Source organism: Abramis brama (assembly GCF_963993115.1).
Source record: "Abramis brama genome assembly, chromosome: 7".
NCBI lineage: Eukaryota > Metazoa > Chordata > Actinopteri > Cypriniformes > Leuciscidae > Abramis > Abramis brama.
This window is the reverse complement of record NC_139969.1, coordinates 26,835,426-26,859,441: the sequence shown is the minus strand read 5'-3', so window position 1 is coordinate 26,859,441 and position 24,016 is coordinate 26,835,426. Positions and strand designations below refer to the sequence as shown.

Sequence of the window (24,016 nt, the reverse complement as noted above, 5' to 3'; positions counted from 1 at the left end):
CCACTGTTGGAGGTGTTCTTCTAGAGCCACACATATGAAATGAGATCCTAGTCAATGTTACACTTGAGCATTAAAAGAAATAGAGAAAAGGAGAGAATCAAATAAAGCAATGTTATCCCTCACTTTGCTTTCACACAGTCTCTCTCTGCTAGGGTGAGGGAAGGTCCTTGCTTTTCTTCCCGATTGACACTTATGTTCCTGATGGATCTAAGTTGTAAATGAAACTGTATTTGCTTAAAAAACCCATCAAAGAACCTATTTGCATAAAATAACAAATGCAAATAATAATATGTAAAGAGCCAGGAAAAATAACTTAAATAAACAAAATGACTTATAGACATTATCAACATTTGGTTTGTTTAAGAGGCCATTTGATGCTTTTTAATGTTTTCCATTTCCTTCAGTGTGTAATGCATCAGTTTGTGCATGTATAAGATCTGCAAAGTTACAAAGCTCACAGTCTCCCACAAAAAGGATTTCTAGCAGAGAACACTGATCCAGACCTGCCTTAAGACGGGTGCACACTGTCCGATTTATAATAGTCTTTTACGATTGTTTCTTGTCAGACTGTACGAACTTGATCATCACTGTAAGCCATGTCACACTGTAAGATCTCAGTTGTCATAAATGGCAGTCAAGACGCGTTAAAAACGGACGCACACAAGAAAACTCATCCGGAGTTTTACAACATCAATCAATGACACGTTCGGTGACATTGGGCTGCATTACACGAGGGATTGAAATTCTGAAGAAAAGTCTAATGTTAATTTTAGTCAAAAATCGAGCTGTAATCCAAATCACCATACATATTTAAAAAAAAGCTTAAAAAAATATCATGGTGGGATGGAAGGAGTGAATCTTTAATGACTTAGCTTGACACAAACAGCTGTTATAAACCACGATTTTTTTATTGTTCTCAGGTCTCTTACATGACACAGATGGTAACACTGAACAAGGATTCTCTTCACCAGCTTCTTATTTTTGTTTTCAGTACTAAGCTTTGAAAACAAGCCTGTAGGTTAGACAGCTCTCTATATGTCCTGGTTGACCGGTGATTTGGCAGTGGTTTTGACAGCAGGTCATTCTCAGTGCAGTTACTGCAGGATGCTCTGTTGAGGCCTGGACATCTACTTCCCTCCCTGGAAAATCCCAATTCATCATCATAGGAAGGTCTATAATACAGTGATTAATCACTTCGGGATCACAGAAGTGATCAATCAGACTCTATTCACTGAACCTGATTGTGCTGATTCCATTACATATCAATATAATCACCATATTTTTTCCTCACAGTATTATTTCTTTGCACATTCATATGTCTTAGAGTTCATTAATAAAAACTAAATAAGTGGAAACTTTAAGTTCTGTGTTTTTCCAGAACAGACAGGGCTATTTCTATGAGGTACAATCAGTTTCTATGACCAGCAGATTCACTCATGGTCAGATTATGAATCTGTGATGTGTATATCATATAGGGATGTCGTTGTCAACATCCCTCCATGTTAAATGCATTTGATAGTTTAGTGTGTAATGTAAAAATAAACATGCTTATATGGTGTTTCCATAAAAATCAACTGATACCTAAAAAGAAGTTGCTTAAGCTCAAGGCTGCATTTGATCAAAAATACAGTAAAAAGTAATATTGTAAATTATTATTTCAAAGTAAAATAACTGTGGCTTTCTATTTTCTATTCTGTGATTTAAAGCTGAATTTTCAGCATCATTACTCCAGTCTTCAGTGTCACAGGATCCTTCAGAAGTCATTCTATTATGCTGATTTGGTGCTCAAGAAATTCTTATTTTTTATTTTTCTTATTATCAGTGCTAAAAACAGTTGTTCAGCTTAATACGGTTGTGGAATCCATGATATATATTTCCAGGATTGTTGGATGAATGAAATTTCAAAACAACATTTATTTGAAATAGAAGTTTTTTGTAACATTATGTCTTTACTGACACTTTTGTGTAAATGTATTTCTAAGAAAAACAACCTTTAACTGATCGTTTGAACGCTGGTGTAAATTACCAACTATGTCGTTTTTTTAGTCTCTTTTTTTTAACCTGTTATAAAATTAATAAAAAAACCAAATCAGTTTATCAGTTGGCACAAATTAAAAAATGTGAACTGTGAATGTCATCCATCCATTTTCCTTGTATGATGTAGCGTCAAACTCTGCTCCTGGAAGGCCACTGTGAGCTGGTAAAGATGAGACACAAAGGGCCAAAATTCAATTTAGGGCCAAAACTGCCCAACACATTAATTTTATTACAACTTGAAGATATATTTATATTATATATATATATATATATATATATAAAAGAAACAATAACACTTTAGTATTTCCTTCTAACTCCAAATGATCATCATTACAACGCTGATTGGTGGCAGACTGCACATTGTAAATGCACCAATCTACAAGGGCAAAGAACTCTTTAAAATGTCTTTCGGTCAGGAGGTTGACATGATGAGTACCAGGTGTAGTGAACATCTCTGCTGTGTAATGTAACATGATGAACTCTGATGGCTAGTGCAATGCTATGTTTCCAGTACTTGCTCTGAAAACTCACATCTCAAAATATAAAATTATAAAGCACTGAAACAGTACTCCTTAAAATGGCTCGTACCACCAAAAAAGTACAAAACAAACTCAATCTCTTTTGTAAATATCTGTGACCTTTCTAATCTTGAAATGTACTTAAAAAAGAAAATGGTTCTTCTTGGTGTACTGGTCTGAATTCAGGATGGCAGTGTACCATGACGTCAGGTGATTTTGAGGTATGTCTGAACTAGGGATGCACCGATCTGGGGTGTGTTTCCCGTACAACGACGTAACTCGCTGCTTAACTACCATAGTACGATGCATCGTTGAAGAAATCAACTAGCTAGTCACGACTGTTTCCCGAAACCGTACTGTCGCAAATTGGTAGTTCAACCACGTTGGTTAATGATGTCACGCAGGTGGTGGAGTAATAACTCATTTTAATGAATCTGTTTGAGATTGCATTAATGCTAGATGTTTTGCTATTAATTACGGACATGGCATCTGAGGACTCTCTTATTTTTCTCAGTTATTTAGCTTTATTTCCAGATTCAATCATAGGCTCGTTCTTACGTACCAGCGCACGTTCGCACATGCACACTCTTCAAAAACGGTGCTTAAAATCTCTTGACAAACTAAAAGATGTAAATGACATTTGTATGTATTCTAAATAAAATATATAGATTGTACTGAATGTCGGCTTGCTTATTTGGCTCAAAAGAATGATGTATTAAGTCCACCTGTCTTGCAAACAAGAAATGATGCTTCTAACCACAGGTCGAGAGCTGTTGTTCCAACCACACAAATTTGCGATGCTGTTTGCGAATGTTTGTTGGAACTATTGTTTTGGGAAACACAGACTTGTTGAACTATGCTGATAACGACGGAACTTGCAACCATAGTTGGCTAATGATGCTTTTGGGAAACACACCCCTGGATTGTATCTGCAAAGATACAGACATTTTTTGTCAGATAAGATATAGATCCAAATCCGATATTGTGCGCTACCCATGGTTGTTACTGTTTGAACAAAAACTTTGAGTTTTCCGGCAAGTCCTTTAAAGCCATTTCAATAGCTTTATGTAAGTAACAGATGGATATTTAAGTCATTAAGTTTAAGTTCATGAAAACAGTCAGATGTCATTACCCATTATCCAACTCTGTCCAAGATGTCCTAATGTTCCCATTTTCATGCATAATCTGTATATAGAGGTCTGTGTTTTTGTTTAAAAGGACAACATTTTGCTACTGTGTGTTTGTTAGATTAGAGCACTAACAGTTAGATGTTTGGAGTTAGTAAGATTTAATGTTTTTAAAAGAAGTCTCTTATGCTCAACAAATCTGCATTGATTTGATCAAAAATACAGTAAAAACAGTAATATTGTGAAATACTATTTAAAAGAAACAGCATTTATTTGAAATAGAATTAACAATGTAACAATTACTGCCTCTTTTGATCAATATCATGCATCCTTGCTGAATTTTTTTTTTCGTACCGACCCCAAACTTTTGAACAGTAGCATAGAATATGTATGTTTCTGTTTTCTATTTAATTATATTGAAGTTGAAGTTTTTATGAAGCTAGTGAGGTACAGGCTGATATAGAATTCCAATTCAGGTTTTGTAATTAAACTGGAAAAATATGGTATCTGTGCATCCCTAGGTACTCAGTCTCCCACCTCAAGTAAACTGTAGTGTGTATTTATAACAGAAGTCATTTAGTAAATGTAGCTTACAAAAAAAAAAAAAAAAAAACCTTCATCTATTCACCAAAATAAATAACTTAGATATTGAGCTCCTTTCCTCAACAAAAGAAGCTATAACATAATACGCTCACATTCAGGAGATAAAGAGCCTCCTGTGCTCAGAAGAAGGGCTGAATCAAAGACCTGTCTCTGCCCTTCCACACACTGTGGCAGGATACGCAGGAGTGCCCTGGACGGAGAATCACGTGTGAAGGCAGGGACCGTAGCATTGAAATGCACTGTAAAAAAATCTTTGATATTTACACCATTAATACATTCAGGCAGGAGAGGAGGGGCGTCTCCTCCGTTCGAGGTACATTTGGCACAATCAGTTAATGTTGCGACTCGCTCCTCAAGCACATTGTGTTGGTCCCCTCAAAGTCTCTGTTAGCTTCTATCTGTACTCCAACAAGGATTGACTTCTGAGATATTGAAGAACCCTTCAACGTTCCGCTCAGAGGAAGCCTGTCGGTAAGAAGGCACGTGTGCATCTTAACTGAGCAATCACTCCCACCTATGAAATTACGCTCTTCAGTGTTGTCTGGTCCAGGGTTTCCCAGGACTCTGCGCTTTCAAGTCCTCCAAGAAAGGCACCCACCTTGGGAGGTTCAAATCCCATTGGTTAAGTCTGTGATGATGTTGGCCCTCACCAACTTGCGAAGAAACTCCTTTTCCTTTGAGATGTTGTGAGTCCATGACTGTGGGGGAAACAAACAGCAGAGTGTCATTTCTTACTGAATGTGACTCTTGATAGGACAGTCTGCCCTTTTATTCTCATTATACCAAGCATGTTAGTCTTGGAAGCAAGATTTGAACTATTAGCATTAAATTTGGTGAATACAGCAACTTAAATTGGTTGCGAAGCATCCATTCAAATATAAACAACCAATCACACTTCACTTCTCTTGTACATGACATTTCAGGCATTATCATTTATGAATATCATGTCTGTGACTGATTAGATAAATAACCGATGAGGATGACATGAACCTGTTAAATCATCATAGTTTTTTCTTGTTTGTCAACTGATTTTTTTGGCTAAGCCCCACCCCCTTCTTATTTCAGTAAAATGCATCATTCCAATTTCATGAGAAAACAAGTGTTTTATTAATTTGTCATTTTAGAATGAATTTGTACAAAATGTTCAGATTTTCATAAAAAAAAACATGCAAGCATGAAGTTTGACCCCTAAACCTTACCATCAAAGGGGCGTAGGTGAAAAACATATAAATTAGATTGTACAAGTTAACCACCAATTTGCCAAAATGTAAAAAATGGCATTGATAGTGTGTTGAATGTGCTCCTAAAGTGGTATAATTGATTGGATATTATTCTTATATGGCCTGGTAGAAATTGTGACATCATAAAACATTGTTGCCATTTGTTTTTTTATTATTTATTATTATTATGCAGGAATATAATTAAAATAAAAACAGAGACTGTGAATCAGATGATAAGAGAAAAGCCTAATTTGAAAGTAATTGCAGCTGCTTACATTAGTGAACTGAACTGTTCCAAATGTTTTTACAACACATTCACTATAACACTGTGAACTAAATCCACTAAACAATAACCTGAAATCATTCGGAATTTACCTTGCTGAGGGTGACGCATAGTTTAAATAAATCTTGAGAAGTTCATGCGGTGGAATAAAGATTAAAAAAAAATAAAAAATAAAAAAAATAAAAAAAATAAAAAAAAAATAATAATATACAAGCCATATATATATACAGTAGGCTTGTATCCTCTTGGGGTATCTTGTGTCACTATTATTACTGGCCCCAAAACATTTTATTGTGTCTTTGGCCAATTGCTGTAAATTTGCATTTACATCCAAACATGTACAGTAGATCCTCCATAGACTTGTATTAGAGACTTGTATTACAGACTTGTATTAAAGACTGTCACACTTTAGATTAGGATCCAATTCTCACTATTAACAAACTATTAACTACTGCCTCAAACTACTAATTACTAAGTAAAGGTGGGGTACGCGATATTTGAAAAACGCTGTTGGAAAGTTGGTCGGACCGACACAACAACAAACGTGTAGCCATTCAGCATTAGGGGGCGTATGGCGGTGGAGGAGAGAGAACAAGCAAGAGGGAGATTTGAAGAAAGACTGTAGAAAAAGACATGGCTGAGAGACATTACAAAAACTGGAAAATGAAGGGTTATGATCAGGAAAGAGCTTTAGGACCCGTGTTAATATCAGAAAAGCTTTCCAGCGCTGGAGAGAGCCGAGCGGGAAGGCCTGAAAACAGGAGAGGCTGTTGCAACTAACAACAAATTCTTGTTTGCTTTTACTCTTGTGTATGCATGTTCATTTTCATTGCTTCCTTGTCGCAAGCATTATTTTGTTGCGCTTCTGCTACGATAAATAGACATCCACTCTTGCATAACGGAGGCCAGCTAGTGAGAGTGCAGGCTGATGACTGCTAGAGAATGCAGTGTTTACTGTTTAGCATCCTTGTTAGTGCATCCGCCTCGCATGCCAGCGATCGCAGAGTCGGAGCAGGGCAGTTAGGATTGGAGGGTGAGCTTTGGAGGCGGAGCAATAAAGAGAGGGGTGTGTTTGTTTTGAGTTGATTTCAAATATCAACAATGTTCAGCAACGACTTTGAGAAATAAAATACTGCACCTTTAATAGGAATAAGGTATCAATATGTGCTTTATAAATACTAATAACATACATATCCTAGTAATATGTATGCTAAGCAATTAATTAATAGTGAGAATTGGACCCTAAACTACAGTGTTACTGAAGTGTTGATCAGTATTGTTTTTTTGCACAGATTTGCAGGTTAGCGAAGGTCAGTATCAATCATGATAAAAAATTAGATTAATTCTTAGTTCCACAGCACTTCACATCCGCTACTATTTTTATTACAACAATAACAGAGCTCTGAGTCACAGGAGAGGGATGGAGTGTGGTCTGGGATCAGAGAACTGGAGCTGTATTGACTCCTGTAAAAACCATCCTCTCTGGTTTTCCTTTAATATCCTATTGTTATTTAATGTGATTTTCAGATGCAGAATGCCACAAGCAGAGGATCCACTGGCCTGGCAATGCTGGATGAAACCAGAGCTTTGGGTTCCTGTGAGAGGCTCTTGGTCCGAACGGTTGCGACCCCTTTGCCCCTGACAGGAGGTTCTGGGCCTGCTGGGGCCGTTATATCAGGCCAAAAGCCTCTCGTCAGAGTCTCTGACTGCTCAGCCCTTGTGACGGATCACATTCACAAAAAACCCAGCAGATCCAGGAGTAAAGTTTCACTCTCCGAAAGAGAGAAAAGGGCACAGGCCAAAATGAATGCTGGGTTAAGAGTCTCCTCAGGCTGAAATGCCTTAGGGAGAGAGAATCTGAAACAATCTCTTCCTTATGCCTCAATACTTAAAGAAACAGCTCTCGGCATCTGGGGTCGGTCGGATTAGTTATTGAAATAAGTCTCTTAGGCTACGTTCACACTGTCAGTCCAAATCCAACGATTATTTGTGTATCCGATTAGAATCTGATCTAAAATTATTGACTGTCCACATTTGTGTAACGCAACTGTTCAAATCCGATTTATGTTTCCTATGCCACTCTTTAGTTTTCTGGAAAATTTGCATTGGTTTCTATGGCAATGATGTTGCGTTGGTAGGCATACGCCAAAAAACAACCAAAACAACAACAACAACCACAACATGGAGGAGTTTGCAATTCAGATGTTGTCTTATGACATGACAATGAGTAGCCGTCGTGCTGGACTACTGCGTCTTATAAGGCAGCGGCAGAACCGTAGGAAGCTGGTATACGCGGCTTTATTCCATGCTGTCAAAATGCATGTCTCTGTTACATTGCGAATTCTGCTCGTCCGGCACTGCAACAACACAACCTTGTTTCTGCAGCGTCTTTCAGCATATTTTCTTTAACAACGTCTGACGTTTATGTTTTAAGTGCTGTGAGAAAGTCATATAAACCACGCAAAATCCGATCAAAGCGATCAGACCGAAACAGATTTCCAGAAATGCGATTTTAATAGGATTTTCATGAATGTAGCTCAAAACGGATTTGTAACAATCGCATTTCATGTGATTTTTTGCCGTTCACACTTGCTAAATATGCACAAAAATCGGATTTGGTCTGACAGTCTGAACGAGGCTTTATGTTCATCAATGATGATGTATCAAAAATACAGTAAAAAACAGTAATATTGTGAAATATTTAAATTTAAAATAACTGTTTTCTATTTTAAATTGTAATATGTAATTTATTCCTGTGATCAAAGCTGTATTTTCAGCATCATTACTTATATGCTGATTTGCTGCTCAAGAAACATTTATCATTATTATCAATGTTGTAAGCAGTTTTGAGCTTAATATCAAACGTGGAAACCATGATTTCTTGCAGGATTCTTTGATGAATATAAAGTTCAAAAGAACAGCATTTATTTGAAATAGAAATCTAATTATGACTTTACTGTCACTTTTGATCAATTTAATGTGTCCTTGTTTGCTGAAAGTAAAAAAAAACAAAAAAACAAAAAAAAAACACTGACCCTAAACTTGTTTTTAATGGTAATGTATATAATGTTTCATAATATACATGTACAGATTAAACTACTCAGAGAGACATTATATAGGTTATATGTCATTTCCTCACAGGTTTTTGAAGTGCATTAATGTAAATTTCACATTTTCCCCAACAAACTGATGAAACCTTTTACTGTAATCCTGGCATTTACCACTGAAAGCCATAGTCATAGAGTACTGTAGTAATGAATCCCTTACATCACAGCAGGGATGAAGACTCCTGTCAAACCTACATAGACAAATACTCTACACTGTTACAGTATGTGTGAGCTACTAGCTATACAAGGCCAACAGCTTAAATCCCATTGGTTTCAGTTGACATTACATAGCACACAAGTCTTAAACCGACAGAATACAGGCAGCAGGAAGTGAGTGAGTTCTGCATGAATGGTACCTAACTGATTTGACAAGGATGGGTGCCAGAGCAGTCAGGAGCTAACTGTGTGTTAACAGCTCTGTTTTATGAGCGTGCTTTTACAGCCATGGCAAATGTGGGCAGAAAGGAATTTACAAAACATAACAACAAAGTTATCTACATATGGACTGATATGAGAAAAAAAAAGAAAAAAACAGGACAGCAAGTAGCCCAGGACATTCTGCTAATGACATCATTGTAATTTTCCATAAAGTGAACAGATAAACAGACATTGATCAAACAATGGTCTGAGAACTGAACTCACACTTCACTTTACAAAATGTTGTGTCTATGCATTAAAACACCTCCACGACAAATCCACAGTACTGTTAGAAATGTTTCAATTTAGAAGTTAATTTGACATTTTGTCAATTTAACAAACAAATAAAACTGTTACCTCTTTTATAGCAGACATTTTGACTGTTTCGTAGTAGTGCAAGGGTGCATGAGGGGTGTTCATGTCATAGCCAAATCCAGCCACAGCGACCTCATCGCAGTTATGAAGAGCCATCGTTATGGCGACGGTGCCCAACGTTGGAATGTTCTATGGAAAAGAACGCAAGTTTAAATTGATACCGTACAATAAAGCAGCATTTTTAAATTTCACCATCAAGTACTAAGCATGATACTAAGAAGATAATACGAATGTCCTTAACCACAATACAATATCTTGTGCTTGTTTTGTGAATAGTAATGAGATAACACAGGCTCATCCGGGTTACTGAAGTCGGCGGACTGCACTTTATGCTTGCAAGGAAAGTTGCTAAAAAATGCTGATAAAAAATTAAAACTCAAATATTTTGTGTACAGTCATTTAATTATGTCATCCGGTATTGCAGACTCGCTCTCTCGTTTCATACAAACGCAGCTACTGCCATTTTGAGGGGGAAAAAAATTGTACACTGTAATGGATTATAAGATAACAAACAGGTAAGATTTTAAAATATTAATATTTATGTGGTGAAATACTGCGTAATAAGTGGTATGACTGTATACCGTATCCCTTAAATGTCCGTCTAGTTTGAACTTGCCACTTGCTAGCAACTGCTTTATCCGAAGAAGCTTTCCGTTTAAAGAGCTAATAAAATATTTCACCTCATATCAATATTTAATGTCTAATTATTTACTTATGTGGAAAGTAGCCGTATAATGAGCGGGATTATGTACATCCAGCCGGTTGTTATCGCAGAATAAACCCTTTCAGGGTAATGCAAGACCCCTTTCCGCTTCGTGTCGGGGTCCTGATCACTCTATCAGGGTTTATTCTGCGATAACAACCGGCTGGATGTACGTTATTTCGTACATAAAGCACTATGTTAACATTTCTGGCATCGCTATCAAATTTACAGTGTTACATAAAAACCATGAAAGCAGGTTATTGATGAATTAGTTAAAAAGACTCATGAACTCAGAAGGTATCAGTCTAACAAATCATTTGAATCCATCAGAATGGTTACTGCATTAAAATTAGAAAACTGACTGGACATTTATATGGCATATGTGTGTTGATAAGCAGAATAACTATGCTTGCTGTGCTGTATTTTAATCTATTTAACATCGCTGTCTATGGTCTGCCCTGGTCCAGTTCTTCCTCAAGGTTTAGATAGCATTGTGCCAGAAGGAGTTCTGGCTTAGTTCTGGTCTGCAGTTGTTAACTCATCTTGAGCTGCGCGTGATTAACAATTTGCTTAAACAGACCCCCACCCCTGACACAGCAATTTCAGGAGGCAGACCTTCACTTCCTCATCTCCCTGGGGGAGTCAACCATTCTAAATCATTAGCTTACAGTGGCCTGGGGTCTGGTTCACACACACACACACACTTAAGACCGTGTCAGTGTATGCAGCCTTAAGCAGGTGGGTGTTTGGAGTGCTCAAGGGGGGGAGGCTGTGTCAAAATGTATCCCACCTTGATCAGTACCGTATGGGACAGCTTCCCTTCTGCGCTGCCCCCCTACCTACATAAACCTTAGGGGCCTGGGCTCTTCTCCATGTGTACTGCACATGTTCCACCATTGAGAGCAGGTTTGAGTTTTCAGGAGGTGGCCAAGCTCACACACAGACCCTTGTCTGTACTCATGCCATGAGGGGATGGCTGAGAGCTTCATCAAGCTATGATGCTAGTGGCATTTATCTACTTTCTCAAGTCCAATTTCCTGGGACTGAAAGTAAAGTGTGTTGTTAATGAGCTCTTAGTAGGCAAGTACTGGTTGTTACAGCCCATGTTTGAGATCTGAGGCATGTCACATACACTTCTTTTTTTGACAGTGCTGATTCCCAGTCCTCCCCGTGGGCTACTGCACACCCAACACCCATGTCTCAATAAAATATGTTTGCTAATGGGGTGGGGTGTTCTAAGTGTGGTCACAGCATTCATGACAAATTTTTATAGTAGAATTTAGTATGTCAAATTATATACAGTTGTGGTCAGAATTATTGGCACCCCTGGTAAATGTGATCAAAGATCCTTCAGATTTTAGTTTTTTGGTTTTTATTTTAATCTGATCTCCTTCAGATCTTTCATTCAAAAAATTCACAAAAATCTAACCTTTCATTGAAGTAAACGAATTGAAAGTGGGGGTAAATCACATTATGAAATAAATGCTTTTTTCCCAAAACAAGTTGGCCATAATTATTGGCACCTTTTCATTAAATACTTTTTGCAACCTCCTTTTGCCAAGATAACAGCTCTGAGTTTTCTCCTATAATGCCTGATGAGTTTGGAGAACACATGACAAAAGATCAGAGACCATTCCTCCATACAGAATCTCTCCAGATCCTTCAGATTCCCAGCTCTATGTTGGCACTTCTTCTCTTCAGATCTTGATTTGCTAGAATCCATGATACCATGTATCTGAACAAGATGTCCAGGACCTCCAGCAAAAAATAGGCCCAAAACATTAAAGATCCAGCAGAATATTTAACTGTGGGCATGGGGTACTTTTTCTGTTCGCACCAAACCACTCTAGTGTTTGCTACCAAAAAGCTCTTTTTTATTTTCTTTTTTATTTATCTGATCTTAGAACCAGGTCCCTTTTGAAGTTCTAGTCATGTCTGAGAACTGAATGTTGGGATTTGTTTTTGAATGAGTGAGGAGGATTTTTCTTGAAACCCTCACAAACAACATGTGATGTATTGTAGGTGCTGTTTTTTTTTCTTGTTTTTTTCAAGGCTTTCTGACCCCAAGACTCAACTAATCTCTGGAATTCTCCAGCTGCGATCCTTGGAGAGTCTTTAGCCACTCTAACTTTCCTCTTCACAGTGCATTAGGATGATATAGACATGTCCTCTTCCAGGCAGATTTGTAACATCTTTAGTTGATTGGAACTTTCTAATTATTGCCCTGATGGAAATGGGAATTTTCAATGCTTTAGCTATTTTCTTACTTTTCTTACCACTTTCTATTTTGTGAAGCTCAACAATCGTTTGCTGCACATCAGAACTATATTCTTTAGTTTTACTCATTGTATTGGATGATTAAGGGAATATGGGCTTTGTGTTTCCTAATATTTATACTCCTGAGAAACAAGAAGTCCCATCTAGACAATTTCATGTTCCTAGTCTCCCTGGTGTGCTACATTATTATTATTTTTTTTAAATATTAATGGAATATACTTCAGAGATATTTTACTCATAAAAAATTCTAATTGTGGCCAATGTCTTTTAGAGAGAAAAATTATTTCATAATGTGATTTTCCCCCCACTTTTGCTTCAGTGAAAGGTTGGATTTTTGTGATTTATTTGTATGAAAGATCAAAAGGATAAACAATGCAGATTTATTTTTACAGCAATCTTTGATCATATTTACTAGGGGTGGCAATAGTTCTGACCACAACTGTACAAGGTTCCCACCTCTTTGAATCATTGAATTTCAATGAAATTGAATTCCAGTTGTTTGTGATTATTGGATAAGGATAATCTGCAAATCTGCAGATCTGTATTCAGTTTGCTACCTCAATTGTGATTCATACCTTTTAAAAAAAAAATCTAACTCAACTTACGCCTGCTGTATTATTTTGAGATTTGAAATTTCTCCTTTGAAATTCTTCTTCTTGAGATTTGCTTTGTCCAGGTTTGGGCAAAATAAATGGCATTAGCTCTCTCAACCCATTGGATTAGTTAAGCTGCCTTTGACCTATGGTGATCTTTATAATAATTACAGGCTAATTGAGGAAACACGTGTCTAGGGCTTCCTGTGACCCCTATTAACATAAGATTGACTAAAGGCATTGCCTGCCATTTTGGTTCAATAAACTGGAGCAGTCCAACAGTTCATTTCGAAGAGCTACTGGTTTTAGCAGTCAAATTCTCTTGCATTAAATGTGTTTAATGTAAACAATGTTATGAAGAGTACCAAAACTTAATGAGCATGTTGCTTACCCCTTTACCCATGAGGCCATTGTTCTGTGGAAGGCCAATAAACTGGAAGGAAGCCTCTTGTATGAAGAAGGGGTTGAGGATCCGTATCTCAGAGGGATCCCGGGGCACATAGTGCGCTACAGATTTCCAGAAGCCCTCTGTTCCCTGCTAAAGAAAAGAAAAGAAAAAAACAGAGAGAGAGAGAGAGAGAGAGAGAGAAAAATTATGATATGGTCAAATGAGACAGCACATCCAAGTTTGATCACCAAATGCATCATGAAAAATGTATGGAACATTTTTGTTTCATCTTATAGCAGAAGTGAAGAAATCATCTCTTCCATAATCATGAGTTCAGGCACAAAGCCTATAAGGTGCCATCACTGCATACTGATGGCTTACACGTAGACGGTTTTCATTAAAAGTGAAGCAAGCCGCCCAGGTTGGGTGAGCCCACAGGAAGTGGACAAATGAAATCCTGACCTCCACGAGCGTTCGGTGAGCAACGGCCCCCAGCTTCTCCCATAACAATTACTCAGGAGACCTGCAGAGTGCCATAGCTCAGCAATTATTCAATCTGCGACCTGGCACTGTGATCATCGGGTATTAGAGTTCTGACTAGACGAGCTCTGCGAAGCCACGGCAGCACTGCTGGCAAACAGCCAGCCAGGTCATCGGACTTAATGGGAGTCACCTGTTCAAATAAGCAGACTGCCTTTGATATAGCCCAACAATAGGAGCAGCTATTGAGCCAAACGAACGGCTTTGAAGCCGTTTTGGAGTCCCCCGCGCCCACAACAAGCCATGGCAAGAAAACATCATCTCTTCTGTCAACAGTACGGTTTTGCTGAACAGAAGCAGAAATTCTGAGGAATGATGAAACCACAAGCAGGTGTAAACAGGGGAAAAACTCGACAACAACAATACAATCATGAACTCAGAACCGGTGCATATCTATGTAACCACTGACATCCAGAGTAAAGCACAAAGTACAAATCTTGCCAAGCTGAAGTATGCCTCCATCCAGAATGTAACAGTATCCGAAACAGAGTATGAGCAAACACGTGGGAAATGTGCTGGCATCCGACGCCAGTAGTGTTTGGTGTAAGAGTGATAGGATGTTTGAAGAAGAAATAAAACAGGAAGTCCCTGATTGATTCTTTTAAAATCACTTAGCACAAGTGAGGATGTCTCTTTAAGCTTTGACATTCCTTCCACTAGATCAGGCATCTCATAAATATGGTAAGATAGTTTCCTTCTCGAAAGAGTTACTCTTGTGACTTACATAACCTACATGCTATGGAAAAAATTAGAATACTCGTACAACGGTACATAACATGAAAACTAGGATCAATCTTTCATCAAAATTATTGAGTGTCTACAGAAGCTTAGGTACAGCTTACTATAAATCCTTTCAAACAACACTGAACACTGCATTGTTCTGCTTGTCTATTCATTCACTATTCATATATTCATTAAATATCAAGTACTAAAGGCTGCCAGCACTAATATTCTCAGCCAGGCGTGTTGAGGACTGTGACTTTTATAAGCAGTTTTAAAACATGCCAGGCAAACACTCTTGTGTTCAGTGGGACAATAAAACACTAAATGTTTACTAGACATACAGTGGCTTGAAGAACAATGGTTAGCCAAATAAACGACTGCCGTTGTCACAGCTAAATTTCAAAAACAAATCAAAACAAAAAAAACCTCTAAATGGATTTCACAACATGTTATAATAGTTATAGCGATAATGAGTATATATATAAAAATAAGTAATGCTATTTATATTTCTGTACTCATACAGTATCTGTACAGTTGGAAACAGTACTGGAAAATATCAACTAAAAATACAAAGTGCACAGTAAGATTTCATCATAGCATCTGAAAAAGCCTAACCCATGAGTTAGTCTAGAGCCAGACTAGTTAAACAGGTTAAATAAAAGATAGTAGTAATTAATGAAGTGGATGGTGTAAGCCTTTATATAAACCAGGAATACGTTTCCTGTAGCTCAAACAGTAGAGCATGGGGATAACAATACAGAGATCATGGGAAATTGAACTGTAAATGCTTCTACATTTGAACTGTAGAGTACCTTGAGTGCAAAGACATTTTGGATAAAAGTGTATAAATTTAAATGTACCTCATTGATAAAAAAAAATACGGATATTTTTCTTACACAAACTCATCGCTTCGCTTCAGAAGGCCTTCATAAAAATGAGCACTTTTATGATGGATAGATGCACTTTTATGGACTTCAAAACAGAAACAGCCATTCACTGCCATTATAAAGCTTGGAAGAGCCAGGACATTTTTTTAATATAACTGTATTCGTCTGAAAGAAGAAAGTCATATACACCTAGGATGACTTGAGGGTGAGTAAATCATGGGCTAACTTTTGGGTGAACTATCCCTTTAAAGACTGTGTTTATATCTTATCTTCCTCATCGTGTGTCTTCTTGCAACACGGCGTGACACCATTATTGTGGAATGTATGAAATGTAAAATTTGAAAAATTTGCCGTGTCTCGATTTTCTTATTGCCAACTGTTTTCAAAGGACTGCACCAGCCTGATTCTGGTTTGCATTACAATCCCACCAAAGCTAGACAAGGTCATTCTAAACATAGCTCCATTGTTGACATCATCTACATTGGTTCCGCCTGGCTTTACTCCAGACCTCTCATCGGCATTCCAGGGAATCGCAGCCAGGAGTGCAGAGAAAGAAAAAGTGAGTGAGATACCCTGATTGATCACCTCTCCAAATCCTCAAAACCACAAGTGGTCTGCACTGAAGGAGCTTTAACAACCGCCACACTCTCGTCAAACAGGACGGCCCCTGTAACTGATCTATTTAATAAAGCAGCAGGTGAGAGAGGCCTTTCAATTCCCAAACGCAGCTCCAGCACGCCCTTAACAAGCTTCCAGCATGGCCGCCGAGTGTTAAATCACTCCATAAAAATCACAGGCCACATCGCCGACCTCTCTCTCCGTCAGCCGCTGGAAACGAGAGGTCAGGGTGAACATTCAGCGGTGGCTGGGAAAACCTGTTCTTGACTGCAGATGTGCGGTGAGAAAAATCTTCCCAGGAACACTAGTAGAGGATTTTCTGTTAACAAAAAAATTATAATTTACATTGACGAACCAGGAGTGGAGAGCCTGAAATTCAATTACAGCATTTAACATGTAAAATAAGCCTAATATCTAGATCAGGTTTTTTCCATTAGTATTTTTATGACAAGCCGTATTGTGAATTTGTGACGTACATCCAAATTAAACTAAAAAAAACTAAAATGAAGGATAGTGACTTGGTTCTAGCCATTAGAGAAGTTCTGCATATGTCACCAGAGAAAGGTCTGTCATTTCACCGATATGACAATTTCATTAATAATGACAAGGTCAGAAGAAATAATAAAAAGAATAAAAAGAAACCTATGCATGGAAGTTATATTCACAATAACGATCAATAACATCCATGTAGAAAACTGAATTTTCATTTCATACTGACTTGCCTAAAAAAGCTTGGCAAAAGAATAAAAATGTAGATCTCATTATTGGTTTCTAAAGAGCCATGAAAGTTATACAGTACATGCACTTTTTTAAAGTTTGAGACATTTAAAAAAAATTCCTGATTGAACAGAATCATGGAAATTACATACATTTTTGTCAAAACACAAAATGACGTTTAGTGCTTGACAAATTTGCATTTAAGATCTTAAGTTTCAGGAAGGAGTACAGGTATGTGGTGGTTGATGTTATTTGCATTGAAGTGTGAAATGCCGTGAGAAAGGTATTTGATATGTTCTCCTTTGACATCAGTGTAAACACTTCTGATTTCTTTATTGTTATGCAAACATAGATAGTGGGGAAAGGCAACAAATACAAACGCCAAACTTCATTATAAAGAAGCTGCAAGCTAAAAAGTTAATGCACAATGAGAAGAGAAATCTGGCGTTTTCAGGGCTCAGGGCTGGAATCAAATTTGGGGAGGCAGTGCTTTGGTGTAATGAAAACCCCTATTTCAGCAGCACAGGTCAATTTACAGTACAGTTTTTAAAAAAGTGAAATGTCAAAACCGCAAGAAAATAGCAAAAAAAAAAAAAAAAAAAAAAAAACTGTTTGTGATTGTGATATTTCATGATCCTTTAAATACAGTAGATGTAGACTGAACATCAACCACTATGGAAAGAGTTAGTTAATTATTATTTATATACTTTAACAGTATTTACAAATATTTTAAATTTGCTTTTTATTTTTAATTTACATTTATTTAGATTTACTTTAAGTTTTAGTAATTTTTGTATGTGTTTTTGCATTTTTACGAGGTTTTGATTTTATTTTTAATTTAACCTTATTTTTAAAGCTAATATTTATTTTGGTAACACTTTATTTTAAGGTGACGTAATTACACATTACTATAGTAAGTACGTGTAGTTACAACAGTAAGTTATGCATAATTACAAGTAACTAACCCTAAATCAAAACCCTAACCGTAACTCTTAAAATAAAGTGTAACTTTTATTTTTATTCTAGTTTTATTCAAATTAGTTTAGTACAACTTAAACGTTTTTATCTAATATTTATATTTTATTTCAGATTTATTTCAATTAACAAAAACAACTTTTAATACTTTTAGTTAACAACACAGCATGGAAAGTGCTCTAGATCATGTTGTATAGAAGGCACACAACTTAGATTTTCACCAGCAAAACTGTCGCAAGGAGAGTTACCATGCAGAAAACTTCCTGCATTCCTAATGGATAAGAAACTGAATCCGTGTAATTTAATACTTGCTTCTTTAAAAGGGGGGAAAACCTCAAGTATACCTTTGATCAGGTTTACACTTGACATGGTCAGATTCGATGAGAAACGTCTGCACCAAGACTTCCTTTCAAAAATGATGCGCAAGGAAATCTAATCTGGTCACAGAGGGGCAAACAGGTTGTCAATGGCCCATTCCCACAGGTGCTCACGACACGAGAATAAAAATAGTCAAGGGTTCCTTTGTAATATGAAACATTTAGCTGTTCTCTTACAAATAATCACAATCCTTTCTCTCCGTATCTCAAGATACTGCACGCACACGGTTCAAGCAGAGGAAAACACACGCTATTTTGAAAAAGTTTCCTGTTTATCTTTAGGGTTATATTTAAAAGGTCAATAAACTTGGGAGGTACACCGTTAAAGTGAAATGATCTTTTTTATGGTGTGTGCTCTAGCCGACTGAGCTGCAATCAAAGCCTGTCTTCTAGAGGCTCAGGCACGCTGTCAGACAGATGTTGTTCCTGCTGCTCTAGTTGCCATGCTCTGAATGCCTATAAACATATCAGGCCGGATGACAAATTTGCAACTGCAGCTAGGCCGTGACATATCAACATGCAAATTTATACCACCACAGTCAGAGATGAAGCCTGATAAGAAGTGTAAACCTGCACTGGCAAACCATTTCACCCCAGGCTCTGAATGATTCATATGAACTTCAGTTTGTATATAAAGCTCTGAAGGTTTACTCTGAGGGCCCCAGCAGAAATGTGCACATTTCGTCGAGCACTCATCCACAGCAGGTCAGGTTCGTGAAATCTAGATCCCGTTGCTCTTGACCGGGTCAGGAATCCAAACTCTATTGGATACTCAGATGACACTCCTTTTGTGAGCAAGAATCTCAGCTATTTGCTCTTTTTTTTTGTCGTCTTTGTCCTTGTTCTGACCTTTCTTTGCCTTGAGAGCAGTGACTTTCTGCTTTACAGACTCCCTTGGGTCATCCAGTGAATGCATCTTCACTCTTCAAGGAAGCAAACAGGACAAATGGGTCAACTGACATCACCCAGGCTTTGGAAAAAGCATGTTAGTAGAAGGAAAATCAAAAAAAGTATAAGCAAAGCATAAGGTTGTATCCACATTACTGTCAGACCATCTAAACGATATGTAAACTGAACAATCAAAGTTTATTTCATCATTATGTGCCATTTAAGAATGAGTCTTGTCTTAAATAAGACTAAAAATAGCCCCAGTTTGTGCTCAAAAAGCATTAAGCACTGGTTGCATTTCAGAAAGAAAAGCAAAATATACAGTTGTCTTTGTAGAGTTAAAGCTACAATACATAATATTTTTCGCCACTAGGGGTCGCTAACCTCTTACAATAACAAAGGTGTGGGTTGATGACGCATAAGAGGAATTATGGAACTTGTCGTCATGCTGGTGGATCTAATAATGCTTATGGATGAGTGAAAACATTCACGTTTTTAACATGACTATGGTATGAAGTAGGGCGCGATTGCTAATAAGAGACAGATATCAGTGCCACACGCAAGTCCCACGGATATAAAGGAATAAGGAAATTTAATTCTACCGAACTACCCGCAAGTGCAGAATTACTACTCACACAGGTCAGATTATTTGACGAATTAAACTTGTGAGGTAACGCGGCGCAGTTTCACTTGGTCTACACTATCACACTAAACTGCATTTGAGTGTGTTGAAAGTTATAATGTTATTATATGTGTTAGTTTGTTGGCTGTATGAGACTAGCAGTAAGCTAGATCAACATTAGAATAACATACTGATCATATTCTAACATTTCATCATGTTGAGCTATATAACATTGATTTGCTCACCTGTCTAATAAAGTACATGCAAGATGCTTGACTCTGTCAAGTCGAAGTTAGTCACGGACGTGAAGCTTTCGAAAACGCCACACCGATATTGATCCTTGTTTTAGTTCTCCTTTTGTCCCAAAGCCTGCTTGCCATGGTCCATAATGTTTGAAAGAAACAACAACAGCGTGAGCGTGCCACTAGACGTAACGCAGTTGTCCACGTCTGTCGCCATGGTTACTATGGCAGTACGAGCGGAAATCAGGGATAACGCGGATATTACGTCACTGACAGGCGACAATGACCAGGGACGAGCCATTATTTAAAACTGGAATTTCTATGAAATGAAAAATCTTTGGTAACTTTTGGGATATTGTAAGTGCACAACTGAAGGGAATATATCACACTGTGCAAGTGATTTTTGGATATTTTATTACAAAAAAATTACATATTGTACCTTTACTTTAACATGGTAACAAAGTTCCTCAAACAAAACTCTGCATATCTTTAATGCTACTAACCTTGGCAAATCCAATAATATTTCATCCTCCAAATGGCTTTTTGTAAAGTCAACTTAGTTCCAGGTAGACTACAAAAAGTCAGCCAATCAGATTAGAGACAGTGATAATTAAATGATTTGCAAATGGCCCGTGGTTGGTCCATTGGTATGTCATCAGAGACTTACACTACCCTAAGCATGCCAAAGGACTGGTTAAAAGGTCTGGTACCATTTTTACTGCCTCAAATGTAATACAGAGACATACAAGTGACTGTTTGGCTGATGAAAGCCTGGTTGTTGGCATGTTCAGAAGCAAACAACCACATGTCCCCTTGTTAACCCCTGGCTTGCTGCCCCATTAGGTCAAATGGAGAGACAACACCTGCATCAAACTCTAAAAATAGACACGTTTTTACAAAAACACCACTACAAAGGGCTTGAAAATGCTGACTTGCAATCAAGCTACAAAGAGATCAAAAGTGCTGACTCTCAATGATCAAGTGACAAATAATGAAAGGTTTCATGAAGCCTGTTTCAAGCTTCAAAAAGAATGCACTATTATTCCCTGATCTTCCCTTCTAGGGGGCTGTTAAATCAATGAATGACTCATTTAGAGGAGTTTTGTGAATTGGATCAATGGATTAATTGCAAAGAATGACTCGTTCATGAATAAGTCATCGCTATTTCGCTCATGAACGCCAGGTAGGGCAGATTCCAACAATTTCAGGCAACAGCAACAAATGTCAGTCCATTTCTCACAATGCTATTGACTTTGAAGACTTTGAATATAGTGAACAAGCCTTATCAGTACTTTTTATGAGTAGTACTTCTGTTGCTTTTTGCTTTTTTTGGTCCTCTTTCACTTTGTTCCTCTTTTTATTAAAAAGACTGTCCAGGATTGTTTTTAAACTCCCCAGGATGACTATATTATGACACATTGTTTTGGGTGAACTATCCCTTTAAAATTTCGCAAAAGTGCCATGAGTCACCTTTCCTTAAGGATTCGTGAGTAAACAAAGGCACGCTCTCCACAGGCATCAACAGAGATAGTCATGCACACAACATCGTGTACTCCAGGAGTTACATACAAATAAAGCTACTACAAACTAAACCACAAGATACAACGGGGCAACTATTATACAACTGGCAATGCTATGCAACACGCCGACACACGGAAAGTACCTTCAATAAATACCAAAAGCGGGAGCCTGAAGGAGTGTCTGATAAGTGACATACTTTTGCCTTGCTCTTACCATGTAAGGCTGAAATAATAAGGGATTAAGACATATGGAAGAAGGAAGTGATGGGTAAATATATTCAGAGAGAAGCCAGAGGATTACCTAGTCAATGGTATTCTGAATGAAACTAATTATCGTGGGAGCCACATGCTCCTCCGCGACCTCTAGGACTCGTTAATTAAGTACGCTCTTATCACACATGACGGCTAGCCCATTGCCCATTTTCAAATCAGGCTCCTTCGTATGTTTTTACATCAGTGACCTCTGAGGCGTTAATCCATTTTGAATGACTAAAATAGGTGAAATCAAGAGAACAATGTGACGCGTTTATGGAGTTTTAACAAATCTGAGTTGAATCGAGTGTTTAGTGTGAAAGTAATGTTCCAAGTTCAAAACGAATTCAACTCCGTGACCACAGAAAATGATTTTGACTTGACATTTTAATTCAGGATTATAAGGTAAAAAAAAGAAAAAGAAAAAACAGTTAAAAAAATATATACGCATGGATAAACAGTTCACTATAGATTGCTGCAATGATGAAATACTGCATTTTTGTAGGCCAACCTGAAAGTTAGCATCACCCTGGTTCCTTTGACAAAAAACAAAATAAGCAAAATCCATTGGCTTTTGGATTATTGCAGAAAATAAGCTCTGTGATAAAAAAAGCTTATGATTCGTATACAACTATACTAAATTTTGAAGCCTAAATACAAATCGCCAGAAGTAAAAAGCTAAACGTGGGCTATAAACGAACTACACAGTGATTGCTTGACTTCAATGTCCCCACCATTAAAATTCCAACAAATGTTTAAGTCTTTATTTAAAAAAACAAAAACATTTTCCCTGAAAGGTTGAGTTAGAAGAGTTTGCAAGAGCATGATTATAAATACAGCGAAGCTGTAAGTGGACTACTGAGTAGACCTGAGTTTACCTGTTCGGCGTGATGTATAATGTCCCTGACAACCTTTGTAGTCCCATTTAGAGACTTGTTAGCAACCGCCTTTTACAAGACAAATAAAAATCCTTAAAAAAAAAACATTGACTTCAGGATGATGGAACTTAAAAAGTGCTAAAATCCCAGTTTGTTCCTGGGTTTTGGGTTACAAATATATGTTATACCTGCAGCACTCTATAAGACCAATAACATGCATTAAGAAAATAAATATGGCTGTGGCGAGCAGGACGAGGCAGAGGAACCGTAAGAGAACGGCGTGATTGATGATTGTCTCGTATCTCTCACGGAAGAGCGGAATCATAAAAGGAGGAGCGACGACAGTGAAGGACGAGAGAGGACCAGGCCTGGACTATTTATGTTATGTTTTGTTTATATGTGGCGGCAGTCGCCCGCAAGGGGCTGCCGCATTTACTTTCGTTTGTTGTTTGTTTATTTTATGATTATAAGTTTATTGGAATGTTCGCCGGTTATCATCCCCTTCTTCCCATAACAACTAACCTTGTTACAATGGCTAATTTTGATTTTATGTCGGCTTTAATGCACATTCATGATATTACTGTTAAATATTCATCACATGCATGTTATTCCAAAAACATAATTGTTTGTCTTCATAATCTTTCATCAAAATGCAATAATTCGACTAACAGGTGGTTTGCATTTGTGAAGAGCGCTCATCCCTCATAGCTTAATATTCAGGTGAACTCCAGCAAAATTCTTCAATGCTGGGAAGACACCCGTCTACTGTTCTGTCAATACGAAGTTACGAACTGAAAAGGTTGGCATTCCTTCCACCCTTGAGTGTCCACAGCGTACAAAAGAGTAGCAGAGAGAAAAAAAACCTTCAAAGCTGCAAGCAGCCACTGTTCAAAGTTACATCAGTGTGACTGTTTGAGATGAAGAGAATGAGGAGTCAGTGCTAGTCAAGGATTACACTGAAGTCTAAAGCTACGTGCCTTTCTAAAGCCAACTGCCCACACAGTCGCACATGCCTTTATGCGTTTATCTCCAAATGAAAGACGTCGCTACACAATGGATCTCAATCGTTGTTGTCACCGATTGCATAAACAAAGCATTTTCCATTTCACCACCAGGTTTCTGCCAATAA

At 37.6% G+C, this 24,016-nt stretch overlaps 1 protein-coding gene across 6 annotated transcripts in view; it reads right to left on the bottom strand.

The window, feature by feature from the left end:
- Positions 1–915: 915 nt before the first annotated feature.
- The window catches only part of st3gal3b (ST3 beta-galactoside alpha-2,3-sialyltransferase 3b), a 59,568-nt gene continuing 36,467 nt past the window's right edge, over positions 916–24,016 (bottom strand). For 2 of the 6 annotated variants that reach the window (XM_084119193.1, XM_084119194.1), the window contains 3 exons: positions 13,652–13,798; positions 9,670–9,816; positions 3,331–4,983 (listed from right to left, as the gene is read on the bottom strand). In XM_084119193.1, coding sequence (XP_083975319.1) covers positions 4,894–4,983; positions 9,670–9,816; positions 13,652–13,798 — 384 coding nt within the window. In that variant the 3' untranslated portion in view covers positions 3,331–4,893. Of the gene's footprint in view, positions 2,198–3,085; positions 4,984–9,669; positions 9,817–13,651; positions 13,799–24,016 lie in introns of those variants that run through there. The other 4 variants (XR_014607046.1, XR_014607047.1, XM_084119191.1 and 1 more) reach the window with 4 other exon arrangements.